We start from the raw sequence: 19,192 nt of genomic DNA on the forward strand, positions 1-19,192 counted from the left end.
GCGCAGTGTTTCTAGAGGGCGGCCAGGGTGGTCTTGGGAGGGGGGACATGGTCCCTTTTCAGCTGCGTGGACGGCGCTGCTGCCCAAGCCCTTGGCGACGAGCACGGCCACCATCACGGGGCGTGCAAGGTTTCAAACAGTAGGACCTTCTGTACCTATTATTTTATAACCAGTTATTTCTCACTTAATTAACATGAATGTGTATCTGGGCCAGTAACTGCATCTTTTTGTTAAAAAATAATTTCAAACTTACAGGACAGTGGCAAAAATAACCAACCCATCCATATACTCAGATCCACCAACTTTTAGCATTTTGCCGTCACAGTAAACGTACTTTTTGCAGCCTTTATTGGCCATGAAGTTTCCCCTTGCACAGTTCTCATGCAGATTTAATGAATCTGTGAGAGCAGCCTTGGGAGCGGTTCCCCTGCCCTCGGGGTCGGGCCATGGAGCACAGTGCGGTGGCGGGCACTGCCTACATGTGCGTTGGTGCCAAGGTGGCTGGTTACTCTCTGCAAGAACACTGCTTGCCCATGTTCCCTATACTTGGCCGCTTTCGGGAGATGGTCAGCTCCCTTGAAGGGTAGGAAATGGTCTTTCACTTGGTGTCTCCAGTCTCCCACGGTACCTCATGTACAGAAGGTGCTCAGAGAGTACGTGTTGAGCCCGAGTGGTTCCATCTTTGTCAGGATGCTAACGGGCCCGTGGCACGGGTATAATTTGGGGGCTTTGCCCCCATCTGCAGCTGGGGGCTCCGAGCCCCTGGTCTCATGCCCTTGGTTGGCCAGCCTCACCCCTACATGGGTGGCTCACGGCTTGTCCCGTGACAGTGGTGTTCGCACACCTGGGGGTGCCAGTGCCATCACTTGGAAGTCTTTGCATTAATTTTACTTAGAATGAGGATCATCTAAACTGTCAAAGACACTTCTGGGGCTGGTGTGACGAAATTTAAAGGCTGTTCTGGAGACAGGACGGCCTGTGTCCTTTGCCCAGGGCTTCAGGGCACTCACCCCGAGTGCACCCCTGCTGCCAGCCTCACCCCGCAGGTGGGTGCTCTCCGTGGAATGGGGGAGGGAGACAGGCCCCCCACTTGCCTGCGGCCCACCTATGAGGAGCCCATGCTGAGCCCGTGGCCATCTCCCCTGACCTTTAACCTCTGACAGTGAACCTGCTCTCGTTTTCCCCTGACATTCTTGGTAGGAAAAAGCACCCCGGAGGACTCGGGGCTCCCGAAGGGCTGTCTCCTGTACAGAACCCTCCAGGTGCAGATGTTGGACACGCTGGACATCGAAGGCCTCTACCCGCTGTACAAGCGGGTCCAGCGATATCTGGAGGAGTTCCCCGAGGCCAGGTGCGCTGTGGAGGAACGCAGTGGGGTGAGAGTAGGGGCCGCAGGGGTCTCCCCAGCCCGGGGTCAGAGCCGCCTCCCCTGGAAGCAGCTGCCCAGGTCCCGTCAGAAGCTTCCCCTGGCCCCCAAGGACGTGCCCCTGCCCCCCAGACCTGCCCAGCTCCGTGAGCAAGCCAGCGCCCACCGTCACTGCATTGTCCTTTACCCACCTCTAGAAAGGGAAGCACGTGCCGTGACCCTGACTGTCCCGAGGCCGGATGTCGCCTGCAGAGGGCAGTGTCGCTCCACGGGCTGCCAGAGCCCTGCAAGGCCAAGCTTCCCCGCCAGGGTCTCCGGGCTTAACTGTGGGGGGCGGAGCTGCTGTGACCCCCAGGTTCTCGTTTAAAACTTGGGGTGCATCAGACAAAGTTTACTGTCAGGAAGAGAGAGGTACATTAGGTGTCCTTCAGGATTTTAAGTGCCAGCTGTTAAATGAGTCTGCAGGAAGTAGAACTTGTTGACAGTTTACGAAGCAGACTTCAGACGACCTTGTCACCCGGTTTATTCTGCTTTTCCCTTTCAGGAAATCCCTGCAGATCGATGGGCCTTACAATGACGCGTTCTATCAGAAGCTGCTCGACCGCTCCACGGAGGATGACGGGACGCTGTCCTATGCGCTCACCAAGGTGGGCGGCACTCCCTGGGGCAGAGCCTGGGCCCCGATGCTGCACACTTGCCCCTCACTGTTAAAGCAGAAAAACGTGGGCGTGGAAGAGTTTCCCACCAGTGGCTGGGCAGGTGTTTCGAGGGACAGGTGGTAACGTATCACCTCAGCTTTTAAAGAGAACTTCCCTCCCTCGCCCCCACCTCGCCCCGCATGCCCCGGTCCTCCCCCTGCTTCTGGGCCAGGCTCCGGGGCTGCCGTCCGCCTCCTGAGCAGCCTTCAACTGAGATTCAGCACTGCTGTCCCTTCCTCGCCCACCCAGGCCTCTGCCCGCCCTGGCCCTCTGTGGGTGGGTCTTCCTTCCCTGAGAACCCAGGCCGTGGAGCAGCCTGGAGAGTCTCGTAGGGACGAGGGCTGGTTCTTTTCTCTCTGGTTCTGCGGAGGAAATGCAGGGGCACCATGGACTCGGGTAGGGAAAGAACATGCATCTTTATTTTCAGTGACCTCTAACGGAAACCTGGTGTGTGTTTCCTTCCGTCAGGAGTGGAGGCCGCCCCCAGGGCTCCAGGCCTGGCCGTGCTCCTCCGCAGGCTCAGCGCTTCGAGAGCTGCAATGCCACGGGCCAGCCTGGCTTGAGGTCTTTCTGTGATCGTTGTATAACAGGTTTTTTTTTTTAATATTTTGGTATTTGACATTGTAACATCATTTGTGTCTCTTCTTTGGAGCCGTCTCCAGTTGGTGGCAAGATCTAGAAGTCCTGGCTCCCAAGGGAAGGCCACTGTGTTGGAACAAAGTGATGGAGTCCACTGGGTGCCGCCTACAATTTGGGCCTTGATTTAGGTCTAAATGACAGGGTCACTTCTTTTTAAAAGGAGACACACAGGACTTTATTTCCATTTTTATGCATTTCTATATTTTCCAAAACTCCTCCAATAAGCCTATTAGCACTTTTATAAAAAAAAACTTTTTATTTTGAAATAATTTCAAACTCTATAGAAGCATGGCAAAAGCAATATAATAATACACAGAACTCCAATACACTTCTATCCTGATACCCAGATTTACCAGCTTTTAGCATTTTCCCACAATTCTTATGTCCTTGTGGCATCTGTTTTCTAAACACTTGAGTGTAGGTTGTACACATCGTGCTCCTTGAACAATTAATATTTCCACGTACATTTCCTAAGAACAAGGATATTTGCTTAGGAACCATGTTCAGTGCAGTTACCAAGTTCAAGTAGTTTAACATTGACACAAAGCTCACTGTCTATATTTAAAAACTTTTTCCTCTGTCCCAGTAATGTCTCTCTGAGCCTTTCTCCTCCATCATTTGATCCAGTCTAAGATCAGGTATTGCCTTTAATTGTTGTCATTGTCTCTTTAGTCGCCCTCTTTTTAAATGGTGGGGACATACACAGAACGTACACGTTCCTCTCCCCACTCATGAGCCTGTAGTTTGGTGGCAGTGATCACATTCACAGTGTCGTGCTGTCCTCACCACCAGTCGTCACCGAGCCTTTCCCTCGCCCCAAGACTCCGCACCTGTTGTGCATTAACTCCCCGTTCCCCTCTTCCCCACCCCTGCCAACCCCGGACTCTATTTTCTGCCTCTGTGAATTTGCATATTCTGGTATTTTTACATAAATGAGATCATACAATATTTGTCCTCTTATGTCTGGCTTGTTCACTAAGTGTGTTGTCTTTAGGGTTCATCTATGCTGTAGCCTGTATCAGAACTTCAAATTCCTTTTATTCCTTAATTCCTTTTCATGGCTGAATAATAACATGTGTGTATCACACTCATTTACCCATTCATTTTTTGATGGACACTTGTATTACTTCTTTTTTTTGGCAATTGTGAATAATGCCACAAATATCTCTTCGAGTTCCTGATTTCAGTTCTTTTGCATATATACCCAGAAGTAGGATTGCTGGGTCTGATGGTAATTCTACGTTTAACTTTTTGAGGAACTACCAAACTTTTCCACAGTGGCTGGACAGTTTTACAGTCTCACTAATGGTATCTCTGAATCCTTGCCAGCACTTGTATTTTCTGTTTTGTTTTGTTTTGTTAAGTAATAGCCATCCTAGTGCATGTGAAGTGGTATCTTAATATGGTTTTGATTTCCATTACTCTAGTGGCTAATGATGTTGGCATCTTTTCATATACTTATTGGTCATTTTTTTACTTTGGAGAAGTGTTTAGTCAAGTCCTTTGCCCATTTAAAAACTTAGCTGTCTTTTTGTTGTTGAGTTGTAGCAGTTCTTTATATTTTTCTGGATTTTAAACCCTTACCAGATATATGGTGTTTTGGTTTGCTAAAGCTGCCAGAATACAATACACAGAAATGGGTTGGCTTTTTCAATTGGGCTTTATTAGGTTACAGATTTACAGTTCTAAGGTCATGAAAATGTCCCAATTAAGGCATCAAGAGGAAGATACCTTTTCTGAGGGAAGGCCACTGGCATCCGGGGTTCCCCTGTGACATGGGAAGGCAGGTGGCAATGTCCGCTGGTCCTTCTCTCCTGGTTCTGGTCTCCAGTGGCCGTCTCCAAATGTCTCTGTGCGTTTCTCTCTAAACTCTCCTGAGCTCTCAGTTTCATCTTTTATTCTCTCACAGAGGACTCCAGCCAGGAGATTAAAACCCACCTTGAATGGGCAGGGTCACCTCTCCATGGAAACAACCTAACCAAAGGTCCTACCCAACAGTAGGTCTGTCCCACAGGGACGGATTAAGAGAATATGGCCTTTTATGGGGGGTACATAACAGCTTCAACCGGCATGTATGGTTTCCAAATATTTTTTCCCATTTTGTAAGTTGTCCTTTCACTTTCTTGATAATGTCTTTTGATGCATAACTTTTAAATTTTGATGAAGTTCAGTTTATCTTTTCTTTTGTTGCTAGTGCCTTTGGTATAGAGTTCTCATTTTTTTTTTTTAGTGTTTTATATATATATTGTCCCATATTCATATCCATATTCCATATACATATCCATATTCCATATTCATATACATATCCATATTCCATATACATATCCCATATTCATATACATACATACGTGTGTGTGTGTGTGATTTTTTTTTTTAGTTGTATTTATCCTGCTTGGAATTGAGAGGCTTGCTTGAGTCTGTGGCTTGATGTCTTCAGTTTTGGAAAACTCTTGGCCTTCCCCTTTTCAGATTTTGTTTTTGCCCATTTCTTCTCTTCTGTTAATTACAGAATGGTGGACACATTCTCTTTATCTTCCATGTCTTGTACTCTTTCCTTTAGATCTTTGAGCTGTTTTCCTTTCCATGCTTCATTCTCAGTATTTTCTTCTTGATCTGTCTTCCAGGTTAGCAACAGTTTCTTCAGTTTTTCCTAATCTTTTGTTAAAACCATCCATTGAATTCTTAAGTTTGATTTTATATCTTTTAGTTCTAGAATTTCCAAATGCTTCGTTTTTATGGTTTCTAATTCACCTCCAAAGTTTTCAATTTTGTTTTTTATTCCTTGAGCAGAATAGCATGTGTCTGGAATCCAGGTGGGTCTTTTTCTACTGTCATTTTTACTTTTTTTCTTTTTTCTTGCCTTATTTTTTTTGCTGGTTTTTCTTCTGCCTATATTTGGCTGTGTGCAATTCATTGTAATTTGCAGTTATTTTTAAAATAATGTGAAGCCTAGAATGATATCAGCTTCTGCTGGGGGCCTGGAAAGCACTAGCAAGGTGGGGTCATCTTAATCCGGTTTTGGTAATTGATCTCTTCAAAGCAGAATTGCAGTGCCTGGTAGAGCATGTCAACCTCTGTTTCAGGTTTAATCTTAAGGTACATCTTTTTGGGTGCTAACAGGGGTTGGTCAAGTGCCTTCCAGTTGGTCTCCAGAATCGGCACCCGCTGCCCCTAAGGAAAGCATTCCAGCTGCCTCGTCCCCTCTGATCCAGCAGTTCTTCCCCGTCTTGTTAGTTCTGCCCTTAAGCAGGGGTTTTCGAATCTGTGTCCAGCTTTTCTAGTTGACACAGTGGCTGGGCTGGTCCCGATTATTCCTCATTACTAGAATCAGAAGTCTAGCCCCTTCGGTTTAGCTTTTATGCAGCATTTAATGTGCATTTCCTTAATTAGAAGTGAGGATGGTTATCTTTTATATATTTATTGCTATTTTTTGTCATTAATTTGATCTGTTTCCTTTTTGGGTAATTTTTATTTTTCTATATTGATCTGCAGCCATATATATGTGTATGTATATGAATATGAATGTTTGTATATATATGTGAATAGACATTTATTGATCATTAAATGACATGTATTTTATATTTATTACTACAGTTTTTTAACAAAACCAATATAAATAATAACAGTGATTAGGTCAATGTGGGAGATGTTTACTTTTTTTGCGTGTTTTCTACAGTGATGAGGGAATGTTTAAAAGCATAGTTCTGTAAATTATATTTTGAACAGGAATGAGAAACAAGCCACCCGAATTCCCACTGCCCCATGTCACCCACAGTCCCACTGAGAGCAGGTCTTAGCACCCATGTCATGAGAAACAGAGCCCAGATGGGCTGCCTGTTCAATGCAGCAGAATGTGCATTTCTTGTGGGGCAAGAACTCTCAAGCTAGAGAGGCGGCAGTTGGCTTGATTTTATTGATCTTTTCAAAAAACAACTTGGTATTGTTAATTCTTCCTGTTGTTTCTCTGTTCTCTATTTCATTGATCTCTGCTTTGATCTTGACTGTTTCTTTCGTTTGATTAATTTTGGGTTTAATTTGCTCTTCTTGTTCTAATTTGTTTTTGGTTTGATGTTGGGTTAACGATTTGTGATCTTTCTTTTTTTGTGAAGTAGGCATTTAGAGCTATAAATTTCCCTCTGAATACTGCCTTCGCTGCATCCCATAAGTTTTGATATGTTGCATTTTTGTTTTCATTTGTCTCAAGATATTTTCTGATTTCCCTTTTGAGTTCTTTTTGACTTAGTGGTTGTTTAAAAATGTGTTAATTTCCACGTATTTGTAAAATTTCTACTTTTCTTTCTATTGATTTCTAGATTTATTCCATTTCTAGATTTATTCCATATTATTCCAATATGACATCAATACTTCTGGATTTGACTTATGGCCTGACACACGGTCTGTCCTGGAATATGTCTCCTGTGCACTTGAGAAGAACGCATGTTCTGTTGGTGGGTGGCGTGTTCTATAAATGCACAGTTAGGTCCAGTTGGTTAATAGTATCCCAGTTCTGTATTTTACTTTGGATCTTCTGTTTAGATGTTCTGTCAGTTACTGAAAATGGTGTTTTTTGAAGTCTCCACTATTACTGTAGACCTAGCTATTTGTCCCTTCAAGTCTGTCCATTTTTGCTTCATAAATTTTGGGGCTCTGTTTTGAGGTGTATATATGTTTGTGATCATTATATCATGTCTTGCTGGATTTAACCTTTTGTCAATATATAATATCCTTTGTCTCTTGTAATCTTTTTTGACTTAAAGTCTGTTTTGTCTGACAATAGTATAGCTACTTTGTCTTTACTGTTTGCATGGAAAATCTTTCTTCACGCTTTTATTTTTCTCTTTGGGTCCTTGTACTTAAACTGAGTCTCTTGTAGACACATAGAGATAGATCATGGTTTTTCATTCAATCTACCAATATCTGCCTTTTAATACCAGAGTTTAATCCTTTGACATCTGAGAAGGAAGGGTTTACTTCTGCCATTTAACTATTTGTTTTCTGTATGTTTTGTATATTTTTTTGTTCCTCAATTACCCCACCATTACTGCCTTTTAAAATATTTAGATGCTTTGTTATAGTGCACCATTTTGATTCCCTTCTCTTTTTTTTTCTATATTTCTTAGTTATATTCTTAGTGGCTACCTTTGTAATTACAATTAACATCTGAAACTAATAACAACCTAGTTTGACTAGCACCAACCTAGTTTCAGTAGCATAAAAACCCTCTACTCCTAGATATCGCAGTCCTTCCCCTTTTATGTTATTATTGATTCAATTGACAACTTTTTACATTATCTGCCCATTAACATAGATTTAAAATATTATTTTACACATTGCCTGTTAAGTCTTACAGGGGGGTGGGGGTGGGGGGGTTATTTACAAATCCGAAGTACACTAATAAGAGGACTCTGTATTTCACAGGGAGTTACTTTTATCCAACATTCTTTATTTCTCTTGTGGCTTTAGCTTACCATCTAGTGTCCTTTTATTTCAGCCTGAAAGACTCCCTTTAGCATTTCTTGTAGAGCAGGACTTCTGGTACTGAACTCTCAGCTATTTATCTGTAAATGTCTTAATTTCTCCTTCAGTTTTGAAAGCTAATTTTGTGGGATATAGAATTTTTGATTTGAGTTTTTTTCTTTAAGGACCTTCAATATGCTGTCCCACTGTCTTCTGGTCTCCATGATTTCTATTGAGATATCCACTGTTAATCTTTCTGGGGATCCCTTGTATGTGACGAGTTGCTTCTCTCTTGCTGCTTTCAAATCCTCGGTTTGGATTTGGATTTTGACAATTTTTCTATAATATGTCTTGGGGTGTGTCTGGGTGTAGCTCTCTTTTAAGTCTATCCTGCTTGGAGTTCATTGAAATTCCTAATTATGTATATTCATGTCTTTCATCAGATTTTGGAAGTATCAAGCCATTATTTCTCCAATTAGTTTTTCTGCCCCTCTTCCATTTGTCTTCATTATTTTTTCTTTCTGCTCCTCACACTGGATAATTTCAATTTTTGTCAAGTTTGCTATCCTTTCTTATGCCTGTTCAAATCTGCTATTGAATACATCTTATGATTATTTTCTTTCAATTACTGTTCTCTGCAGCTCCAAAATTTGTTTTTTTTTTTAAATAATTTCCATCTCTTTACTAATTGTGTTTTCCTAATTTCCTTTATTTCTTTGTATATGGATTCCTTTAGCTCACTGAACATATTTAAGACAGTTGATTTAAAGTCTGTGACAAAAGCTTCCTCAGGAATGGTTTCTGGCAAATTCTTTTATTTTCCTTTGAATGGGCCATACTTTCCTGTTTCTTTGTGTGTTTTGTCATTTTTGATTGGGAACTGGGCATTGTGAATTCTGTGTTGTTATAACTCTGGGAATCTGGTTCTCCCACTCCTCTGGGACTACTATGTTTGTTGTGGTTGCTGAGGGTTGGAGCCATCAATTTGTGACTTTTTCAAGTATTTTTGCTTCTTAACAGGAAATGGAAAGAGAAAATAGGGGGCGAAAGGCACTTCTCTTTAAGTCCCCTTTGCCTCTCTTGCCTGAGGAGGGGGTGGTGAAGTGTCTGCCCTCAGAGCACGGGCCAGCCCCTGCCGATCAGATCACATCCCCTGGGACTGCAGGACCCGGTCCTTCTAGCCCAGCTGTGCAGAGAAGGTGACATGCACCCATATTACCACACCTTACCAGCCTCTTCCTCCAGCTCTTCCCCTGGGTGCGGCCCAGAGTCTCAGAGCAGCTGATTCGGACAGTTCCTGCCAGCTCAGTAGCTCCCTGGTGGAGGCACGGACTCCCGGAGCTCCCTACTCCACCATCTTCCATAATCCTCTTCACTTGATAAACTTTTGACATTGAATCTCTGTTGTATATTGCAGATGTTTTCCCCTGTCTTTCACTTGTCTCTATCTTCAATTATGATTGCATCATAAAAGCTTTTAATTTTAATATGTTCAGATCTGTTATTCTTTCCTTTTTGGCTTCTGGGTTTTGTGTCTTACTTAGAAAGTCCTGCCCTATGCAAAGAACATAATATTCTCCTATCCTTTCCCCTCATCTTTGGCTCTTTGGTCCTTTTAGACTGGGTTTTTTGCAAATCACGTAAAATAATTTCTTGTGTACATGAATGGAGCATTAGCACAGGAGCTGCTTGTTTCCTCTGATTGTAAAAGATTACTGTGGGCCCTGAAAAGAACAGGTAGAACCAGTCAGTATCCCTCAGATAATCCTGCTGTCTTGGCTTCTCCTGACTTCTTCCCACATAACCCTGCATTTTAGAAGCTACGGCTCAGATATGTTTTCTAGGGGCAGATCCTCCTAAATGAAATTGAGATCCCCCTTTGTATGAAATTGAAGGGAATGATTCAATGGGAGACAAGAGGCTGTGATCCGTCATCGATACACATGCTAAAAATGCATAAGGCTCAATTCCTTTTTGGTAGCTAGTTTACTTTTTAAAAAGTGAAAGCTATTCAGTCTAAAAATTTCAAACAATATATGAAAATTCAAGAAGAAAGAGGGAAAACAGGCTCCAATTCTACTCCCTGGAGATAGCGATTGATACCATTTGGTGCCTGTCCCTTCTGCTCTCTGTGCATCTGTGTTCACTTACGTGGGATCCACCACGTGCTTGTGGCTTCGGCCAGTGTTGGGTGGACACGGTCTCAGGCCACTTGCCGCAGAGGGCTGGGTGCTCACAGCGCGGTGCAGCAGAGCTCAGACTTCGCGGCCAGAGGCCTGGGTTTGAGTCTCCGCCCTGCCTTTTGCTAGCTGTGTCATGTGGGACAAGTGACTCTCTGTGCCTCAGTTTTCTCATCTGTAAAACAGGAATGACAGCAGTGCCTGCTTTGTTGGGGGCAGGTCATGTGGGGCTGGCGTCTGCAGCGTCACTTATAAGGGCCGCGTAGTCTTCCGGCTACTGATGCAGTTGCCGATGGGCGCTGAGGTTGTCTTTGACTTTGTTTCCAGCCTTGCCTGGAACGTCCTCTGCATCTGTCTTCTCGGAGGGGAGGAGAAAGGCTTGTCCAACTCAGTGTGGGTGACACATGGGCAGCTGGTGGGCCCCGGCTTATGACATTTCAGGAGGAATCCTGTTTTCCTTCCAGAGACAGCCAGGGGTCGCCTCACAGGAGATAGATACAGGAGGAAGGAATTCCAGGGTTTGGCCTGGGAGTGCACAGATGTCTTGAGCTGAAGGCCTGGCGTCAGGGGGCTGGAGGCTGGTGCAGGTGCCTTGCGCTGGCATATGTGAAGGGACGCCCCTGATGCCCCGGGCTCCTCTGGTCGGTGCCCTCCACATGGCTCCGGCCCTGTCCTCAGCCACTGGGAAGGTGGGACTTGACACCAGGAAGGCAGGAGGCTCAGCTGACCTCTCTGTCCTTGCAGGTCCAGCAGTACCGAGTTGCCATGACCGCCAAGGACTGCTCCATCATGATCGCCCTGTCCCCCTGTCTGCAGGACGGAAGGTGAGGGGCCGCGGGCAGGACCACGTTGTTTACTGAGGCCACAGCTCTCTGTGAGCTTGTAATTCAGTCAGAAAGATGTTAATGGAGGACAGCCAAGAATGGTTGTTATTAAAGTAAAAACTATTGTTTATTGTTCTCTAAGAAGAAAACATAAGGGTTTTGAAGCACTTTGGATGTGATGGTACAAATTCCTTCCTCTCAAAGAAAACCCAAGGCCCCGCCAGGGCTCCGCTGAAACCTGAGATGCCTGAGGTTTCCTCCCTTCTCCCCCCATCAGCGTGGCTCCTGGCCTTTATAACCATCTCAGTCATTTGAAGTCTTTAAACCACACACTTGTGTTTTCGCCTCCTCCGCGGAACGACTAGGCAGGGTTTGTAGCGTCTCTCATTAGCCCTGGACCTGGTGTGATTCTTGTAGGAATTAGAAAGCATCCTCAGCGTTGATGTCATATTTTTCTCTTTTCCTCGGGGGTGCCAAATTCCACGTAGAGTATTTACTGAATGTTTTGCATTCTTCCTGGTAATTAATCCTGCCGAGTTTTCTGGGTCGAGATGACCTTGGTGCTGGCCGCTGGCCACCGGTTCCTCTCATGCCTTTGAACTGACAGTCCCAAGAGCCGTGCTCCTGGTAGGCAGCAGCCGTCCACGTCCACGTCCGCGCTGCAAAAACTTTACAGGGCCTAACGGAAGACGAGAAAGTCTGTCCGGAGTAGTTGAACACTCCTGTTAAAGCCTAATAAGCTATTCCTAATGTTTATTGTGATTGATAATTGATTTGTGGGAGAAAACCCAGACGGCTCTGTGTCCACCTCCTTCCTGGATCGAGGAAGCAGTTAGGGATGGAAATATGTCTGAAGGCCGGTGCAGAGGCCGGCAGGGGGGGCCTGTAGGAGCCGTTACAGGGCTGGCCTGGGATTTGCTTCCTCCAGGGACTGCATCAGTCAGCGCAGGACGCGGTGGGTGAAAACGGGGACACAGCATGAGGGCCTTACGCTGGGGTCTGGGCTCCTTGCGACACCCCAGCAGGTCAGCAGAAACCAATGTGCTAGGGGAGGAGTGGAGGGGCCTGGGCCGTGGGGGCTGCAGCTGGGGGGTGGACACACAGGCAGCACCGTTCCCATAGCACGTCTGCAGCCCTTGACGGGAGATCACCGGGCAAGACAGGCAGTGGGTTGAAGTGTCAGGAACAGTGAGGCAGGACGGGGTCCAAGGCACAGTGGACAACTGAGGAGAGGCGTGGAGGGCATGCAAAGGGCTCAGCCTAGTGACTTTAAAATGACAGCCTTCTCCTTTTTGCCTTTATCAAATTGGCAAAGATTTAAGAAAAACAGAAAAAAAGAAAAAAGCCCAGTATGAAGAGAGTGAGGTAAAATGGGCTCACTCCTGGAGGGCATATTTGCACAGACTTGTCCTGGCGATTTCACCTCCCGGAATCCACACCTGTGGAATCACCAGAGGCCCCAGTGCTGTGTAAGAATGTCTCTTGCAGCATTATTTTGATTTGAAAAATTTGAAAACCATCTAAATGTTCAAAAATAAATAGCCAAATTATGCACTCACTTGCATATTGTATCTATAAATTTGTAACTTTTTATCATTTAAAATTTTACCATGAGAACTTTCCCAAGCTTTTAGAGGCACATTTCCTGACTGTGATAAGATAGTGAAGAAATGCACCAAAAGTTCTGTTAGCATTCCTCTTTTACACTTTCCTTTGTTTCCTCTATATTCTATAAAAAACATGAATTATATTTAAAGAAATAAGGTAAAACAAATTAAAGACAAAAGATGGTACGACGGAAAGCATTTCCAATCTTAAGTGTTTCTTCCTAAACAAATGGTTTAAGTTTATTTTCATCTCAAAATGTTAAAAAGTGTTTTAACATGTGCACATGTAAGCCTTGTGTTTGAAGAATCTTGCCAGCAGGCATGTGCCTAGGGTTTGGGGGAAGTTAACACAGAAAGTTAGTATTCCATGTGAAGTTGAAGAGGGATGGAGGCTTAAAAGAAACTCGGTCCACCATTTGCAAAGGTTTCTAAAGAGGAAGGAAAGGGTGGAATGTGCCGGGGGGCCACAGGCCCACGGGACAAGCACAAGCCGGGCAGGGGACTGTGGCCTGGTGGCCGGTCCTTAGTGACCCAACTAAGGCACTAAAAGAGGGGGCAGAAGGACTGCTGCGTGTCCCTCCACTGGGGATGGCCTCAGGGCGCAGGGGCAGCAGTGGTGGGGGAGAAGCAAGCCAGGGGCTCCCAGGGCCCCGCTGGTGCGGAGAGCAGGGAGCCTGGTTGGAGCCAGGTACACACCCCACCACGGGTAGCTTTGTTGGAGAGGAAGGGGCCTTTGGAAATGGCCCCGGGGAGGCGTGAGGAACTCCTGAGTGGAGCCAGGTAACTGCTCTGCTTCCTCCCCAAGTTAGGGGGTCCTGGGTGTAAGCCTCCCACAGAGGCGGCCCCCACCCCACCAGCGCGTTATGGCAAAATCCAGACAAACTAACACCAAAATGTGTCACAGGGCATCTTGCATCTTTTCATGGTGCACTAAACCTGAGACTCAGTTTATATCCATAGACATTAATCTACAGCTCACAAATAGATGAATTATATTTTGACTTATGATGTCAACTAAAATCATCTAATCTAAGGGCTCTCCCATCTGCTTTGATATTTCTGCCCTGTCGTTAAAAGAGCGAGTATTGTCTCGTGTTAGATGTCATCTGTCTGTCACCAGCAGGCCTTCCATGCTGGGAAGTGGCTGCCTGTGAGGGGGCTGCTCCCACCAGCTGCCCAGGCCCAGTCCTCCCTGTCCAGACTCTTCCCTCGGCCTTGGTCTCCTCTGCCCGGTTCTCGCTGTCCCTTGCCTCACCCATTCCCTGGTTGCCTGGTTCTCCTGGTTCCCCTCCCAGTGGGTCAGGGCCCGGCAGACGTGCCCAGCGGAGGGGGGACGGGGTGCCCCTCCAGGTGAGGTGTCCACGCTGCCGGGAGAGCGCTTGCGGCCCTGGCTTGGGGGAGCCAGGCTCCTGGGGTGCTCCCTGCAAGCCCAGGGGCAGAGGAGTGTCAGGGAAGGAGTTTTATTTGTCAGGAGCTGCCTGGATTGCCATCTATTGCTGTTGGCTCCTGTGGCATTTGTGGGAACTGGTGCCATCAGATCGTGTTTTTGCCAGTCTCCGTGTGAGAGTTTGCTTCTTAAAAAAATTCCTTACTGTCTTCATATGACATGACATTTGACATGAGAGACTCAGAAGTCCTTTAAAAACATGCAGCCCTTGTAGATGCCAGAAAGGGAAACCATCCCAGGCTGGGTGCAGTGAGTGTCTCGCTGGCTGGGGGCCTGGGGTCTTCCCGGCTCAGTGCACAGCTCAGGAGCAGGCCCTTAATTTGTAAACGTGCTACTTGTTGTTCTCTGCTGTTCCAGAGAGAGTAGTGATTCCAGCAACTGAGCCAGTGATTCATTTTTCCTATAAACAGGACTCTGGGGCAGGAATTTGTAAAGACCATTAAGTGAGATCCTGGGCCTTGGATTAGCGTTGTCCAAACACAGCTCCTCCCTGCTCCCAGGCAGAAGCTGTCAGAGTGGGGTGTGTGTGTTCTAAGGATGTTTTCTAAAACTAAAAGAAGAGTGAGCATGGAGAAATCATGGCCCCAGAATACTTTGCTTGGGCCACACTGAGTTTATATAATTTATTTAACTGATCATTTGAATGCTTCCCATTGTGCAGCCAAGTGGGAAACCCAGCAATTTCCAACAGGATTTAGGACACTCCCAGGGCATTTTGGTGCAAGAATATGAGTATTCTGATGTTTAGAAATTAAAAAAAGAAAACTCCACAAAACTAAGCCCTAAGAAACAACATACAAAGCACTGCAGATACAATTTGAGAAATAAAACATGAAACCAAATCTCTCTGTCCAAATGTGAAAAGCGTAAAGGAGCTTGAGTTTCTTACCAGACATGGGGAAAAGGCTCATAAAGAGAAGTCTGTTCTCATCTTTTCATCCATTTGGCTGTTAAATGGCCAAATCTATTTCTTTCTTTTTCCTTGGTTTTGTAATACTTGGCTTATGATCAAGTGACTTTTTCAGCATTTGTTTATACCACTGGGAGATGGGGGATATTAAACCCATATTCTACATAATTGTTTCTCCATCTGTGTCCTCTAACCCTCTCTCATCTGAGCTGAATTTCCTTGGTGTGGTGTGACGTGCTGGCCTGTGTCACAGGGGACACCCTGCCTTGGAGAAACATCTTCACCTGCTCCTGTGTACGGTTGATCACACACAGCACATTTGTGTTTTTGTGGGTTGGGATGAGAGGATTTGAAAGGTTTGAGAATTCTGAAAACTGTGTTTTATATTTCCAGCTCTGATGAAAGGCCTGTCGTCCCTTCATCAAAATCCAGATTTGCCTTTTCGGTTTCTGTGCTGGACCTTGACCTCAAGCCCTATGAGAGCATCCCACATCAGTATAAACTGGACGCCAAGATAGTCAACTATTACTCAAAGACTGTGCACACCAAAGAGGATGCTGCGATGTCAGCCAGGTTCAAGGAGAACGAAGATTGCACGTTAGTTCTCCATAAGGTCTAACGTATTCCCTGTGGTGACTCTGGACTGTAGAATGTGAAGGCTTAACGACAGAGCTGTTTTCTGTGTGCTGGGTGACGCTGGCTGTGAATGTTTTTGCTTTAACACTTGTTGAAGTGTAATTGCCTCTCAGAAACGTGGACTCAAGCAGCACTTCTTTCAGGAGAAGCAGTGGAGCGACGCAAACGCCACGGTGTGCTGTTTCCCCGGAAGGCCCTTCACGTTCTTCAACCACGTTTCCGGAAAACCCTGGGAAGACAGTCTGGGGCGTTCATCACTCTCAGCCAGGGCCCACGACTCATTCTCTAATTCAGAAAGCCTTATTGTTAAACCCAAGGTCCGGGTCTCCTGCCCTCATACTCCTAACATAGAAAACTTGAATTACCACACACATCTCACAGTTTGGGTTTTTAAGAAGACGCGGCTACTGCTTGAACTTTCCCGAGCTGGGCTACATGGTTACTTTTTAAAGGCAGGCCACACTATGAAAACAGGTTTGTAGGCAGTGCCTTGCTGCAGCGTGTGAGCGTGTTGGTCGGTGCGGACGTTGGTTTTGAGCAGTCCAGACGCAGGATCCCTGTGGGGATGTCGCAGGGCATGTCCCCGTGGGGCCCGCAGAGGGTCAGAGGCAGGTGGAAGACATGGTCAGTGATGGACACCACTCGTTCAAGTGTTATTTTTTTTTGTCCCTGAATGATTGTGTCTTTCACTATGAGGAGAGAAAAGGTGTTCTTTCCCACCTGAAATTGCTGCTGTGTTAGCTGAGCGCAGAGCTTTAACTAGCTGAGGCGCCGCTGGGCTGTGCTTTGGACGGGCTGTGTTCTCCTGGCATTCTGGTATTTTAGGTGATCAGGTAAAACCTCCCGCTCACTCTGCCCGAGCTGGCACATCACGTCATTCCCTTCCTCCCGGTAACTCTTACCTCCCTCTGGTTTGTGTTACATGTTGTGTCTGGGGCCCCACGGCCCTGGCACGGGGGCTGCTGGCGGAATCCGCTTCCTGGAGATGAGCTCCTCGTGGTTGGCGCCAAGAGGTTTCTTCTTGGAGTCACCAAAAGTGTGCTCGGCTGCTATGAAAACTCTGTCTGGAAACTTGACTTCAGTTTTTTACTCTATGCTAGGTTTTAAAAATTGATTATTTATATCATCATTTTGAGGGACTAATGAAGGCTTATTGTAACCTAATATAATATTAGTGAAACCATGGAATTGTGTGAAAAAGCTACATGAAAAATGAGGAAAATATTTTGCTGATTGTAAATTTTTGTGGGAAATTTTGTGGTAACTTGAGAATTACAGTTGTTTGGATCAAGCCAGTTCTTCTAGAATTTGTTGTTCAAGCCTGTCCTGATATTGGCTTTTTTCTCTATTCTACACTCAAACAAATACAAAACGATATGTACACATTTGGATGCTGGGTTGCTTTCTTCTTCTGTGTGAATAGCCATGCCTCTAGCACATGTGCACTTGTCTCCTCTGGTCTTCTGAAGTTGGACACAGGGTCTTTGGAGACCCCACCTAAAGTAACGTGCATTGAGCTCCATTCTCACGGGCAAGTTGCAGTCTCTGGAAACTGTGGTTGCAAATGTCTAGACTTGAAAGGGCAGTGGCTGCGTGTTTCTGTTTGTGGTGTTTGGGACTTGAGGTGGTTGGTGGCTTTGTCCGGGGGCTGAGGTAGCCCCACTCGGGTTCGCCCTGCCTGGGGGCGTGTTGACCAGAGGAGCGCGCCGTGCTGCCATCCGTGTGTGCGCAGTGGCACGTCCCCCTGTGCGAGCTGCTGGCTCCTGTCTGGGTTCCCTGCTAGCTCCTAGGCAGCCTGCACCCAGGGCGAGGGAGATACACCACTGGACACAGGCCCATGTCCTAGCTGGACTGGTCAGTATTAAAACAATTCTATTAGGGGGAAAAAGAAAACAGATGCAACCCTCCCACTGCCCCTTTAAAGGGATGCCTCAGGCCCTGCTGCCCTCTGGCTCACGGGCCTGCATGGCCCGCGGTGGCGGCTGTGGGGAGCCTCGGGCAGGGCCCGGCCTGGCCGTGCTGCTTGGGTGGATGCTTTTCCTGCCAAGAAGGGCTGCCTGGGCCTCCAGCCTGACCCCCGGCTGGCCACGTCGGCTCCGACTCCAGCCTGGTGGCTCCTTCCCTGTCTGTGGTGTTCAGTTGCTTGAAACCATGATCTTTGCTGATTCTAACCGCATTTAAATGGGTGACCCCGCAGCCAGGATTACTGTAGCACTTTTGAAGCGCTCGGTGGCAACGCTGAGGCCCTGTCCATCTTTGATAAAGAACACAGCTGCTGTTTCTTTCCCTCTGGGGTGGACCTGTTGGTGCTAAGGCTGCAGGGGAAGGGAGCCAGTTGGTCCTTGCTGGCGTACTGTATCTCTTAAGCTAAGGGCGCTCCTTGTTTTGAGAAGACCAAGAAAAGGGAGTGGCAGATGGCTCACAGAGTGACGCTCCACAATTAAGGCCCCAAGTGCTGCTTTCCGAACCGGGGCGTGGGCTGGCCAGACCGATCTCGGTGCAAAGTCAAGGACTGATGTAGGAGAGGGCAGTGCCCAAGGGCCTGAAGCGCCCAGTGTTTCACGTGGGGTCGGGAGAGGCCTGGAGCTTGGCACCGCCACAGGCTGCAGGTTACCCGCACGGCCCCTCTCCAGGCATTTTTAGGGATGCACAACCACTCTGGGTACACTGACTCAAATGTTAACCTTATTTAAAAAAATACACTATACACGTCACTTTTATTTGGCCTTTTGTATTTAAATAGCTGTATTTATTTTTCCTGTCATGACAATTTATATATAATGTGCCATAACTGCATAGACAGCATGTTTTAAGGGTTTGGTTTCTGAACAGAAAATAGCAAATGTTTATATTCAATAAAATTATAAACTGCCTAGTGCAGAATCTTATTTCCATGGTGTTCAGTGTCTGGGAACTAGTCATTCTTCTTCACGCAAAATAGTTGTATCAGGCTTTCTAGAGAGGCTTCAATTCCAAGCACCCCTAGCAGGGTCCGGAAGCTGTGTGGGGCACTTTCTATAACTCTCTTCTCGTCCAGCGCCAGGGCTACGAAGGAGACATAACCCCGGTGAGAACGTTCCTGTGACTGGCTATGGGTTCGGCGTTTCCTCCTGGCATTGGTCTCACCACGGCCCCTCACCAGGAGCTGGGAGATCCCCTCCCTGGTTGGCCACACTGAACGCGAAGCACGGGGAAGGTGGTACGCTCAGAATTTTCTCTGCAGGGTGGTCTTAAAACATTAGTGAAACCTTTACTTCAAGGCAAAGGGTTCAGGCTCCATACTAGGGGTGAAGGTAGGGGCTCGCTCCACAGACACACCCCCATCCCGTGCTTTTTGAGTGATTATTGGTAAAAATATTTTAAAAACAGATGTACGTTAATGAGATTTTCAACTTTCGGTTCTTGCCGTGTAAAACTAGATGAAATAA

At 46.4% G+C, this 19,192-nt stretch overlaps 2 protein-coding genes across 6 annotated transcripts in view; one reads left to right on the forward strand and one right to left on the reverse strand.

The window, feature by feature from the left end:
• The window catches only part of IPPK (inositol-pentakisphosphate 2-kinase), a 62,102-nt gene extending 43,465 nt beyond the window's left edge, over positions 1 to 18,637 (forward strand). For 4 of the 5 annotated variants that reach the window (XM_037796953.1, XM_037796950.1, XM_037796954.1 and 1 more), the window contains 4 exons: positions 1,201 to 1,351; positions 1,911 to 2,013; positions 11,085 to 11,164; positions 15,522 to 18,637. In XM_037796953.1, coding sequence (XP_037652881.1) covers positions 1,201 to 1,351; positions 1,911 to 2,013; positions 11,085 to 11,164; positions 15,522 to 15,747 — 560 coding nt within the window. In that variant the 3' untranslated portion in view covers positions 15,748 to 18,637. Of the gene's footprint in view, positions 1 to 1,200; positions 1,352 to 1,910; positions 2,014 to 2,532; positions 2,655 to 11,084; positions 11,165 to 15,521 lie in introns of those variants that run through there. The other variant, XM_037796955.1, reaches the window with a different exon arrangement.
• The window catches only part of LOC119504636 (centromere protein P), a 304,258-nt gene continuing 303,533 nt past the window's right edge, over positions 18,468 to 19,192 (reverse strand). The window contains exon 8 of the mRNA XM_037796963.1: positions 18,468 to 18,809. Within this exon, the coding sequence (XP_037652891.1) occupies positions 18,679 to 18,809 (131 nt within the window). The 3' untranslated portion in view covers positions 18,468 to 18,678. The remainder of the gene's footprint in view (positions 18,810 to 19,192) is intronic.

The sequence above is a fragment of the Choloepus didactylus genome, chromosome 10 (assembly GCF_015220235.1).
Source record: "Choloepus didactylus isolate mChoDid1 chromosome 10, mChoDid1.pri, whole genome shotgun sequence".
Taxonomy (NCBI): Eukaryota; Metazoa; Chordata; class Mammalia; order Pilosa; family Megalonychidae; genus Choloepus; species Choloepus didactylus.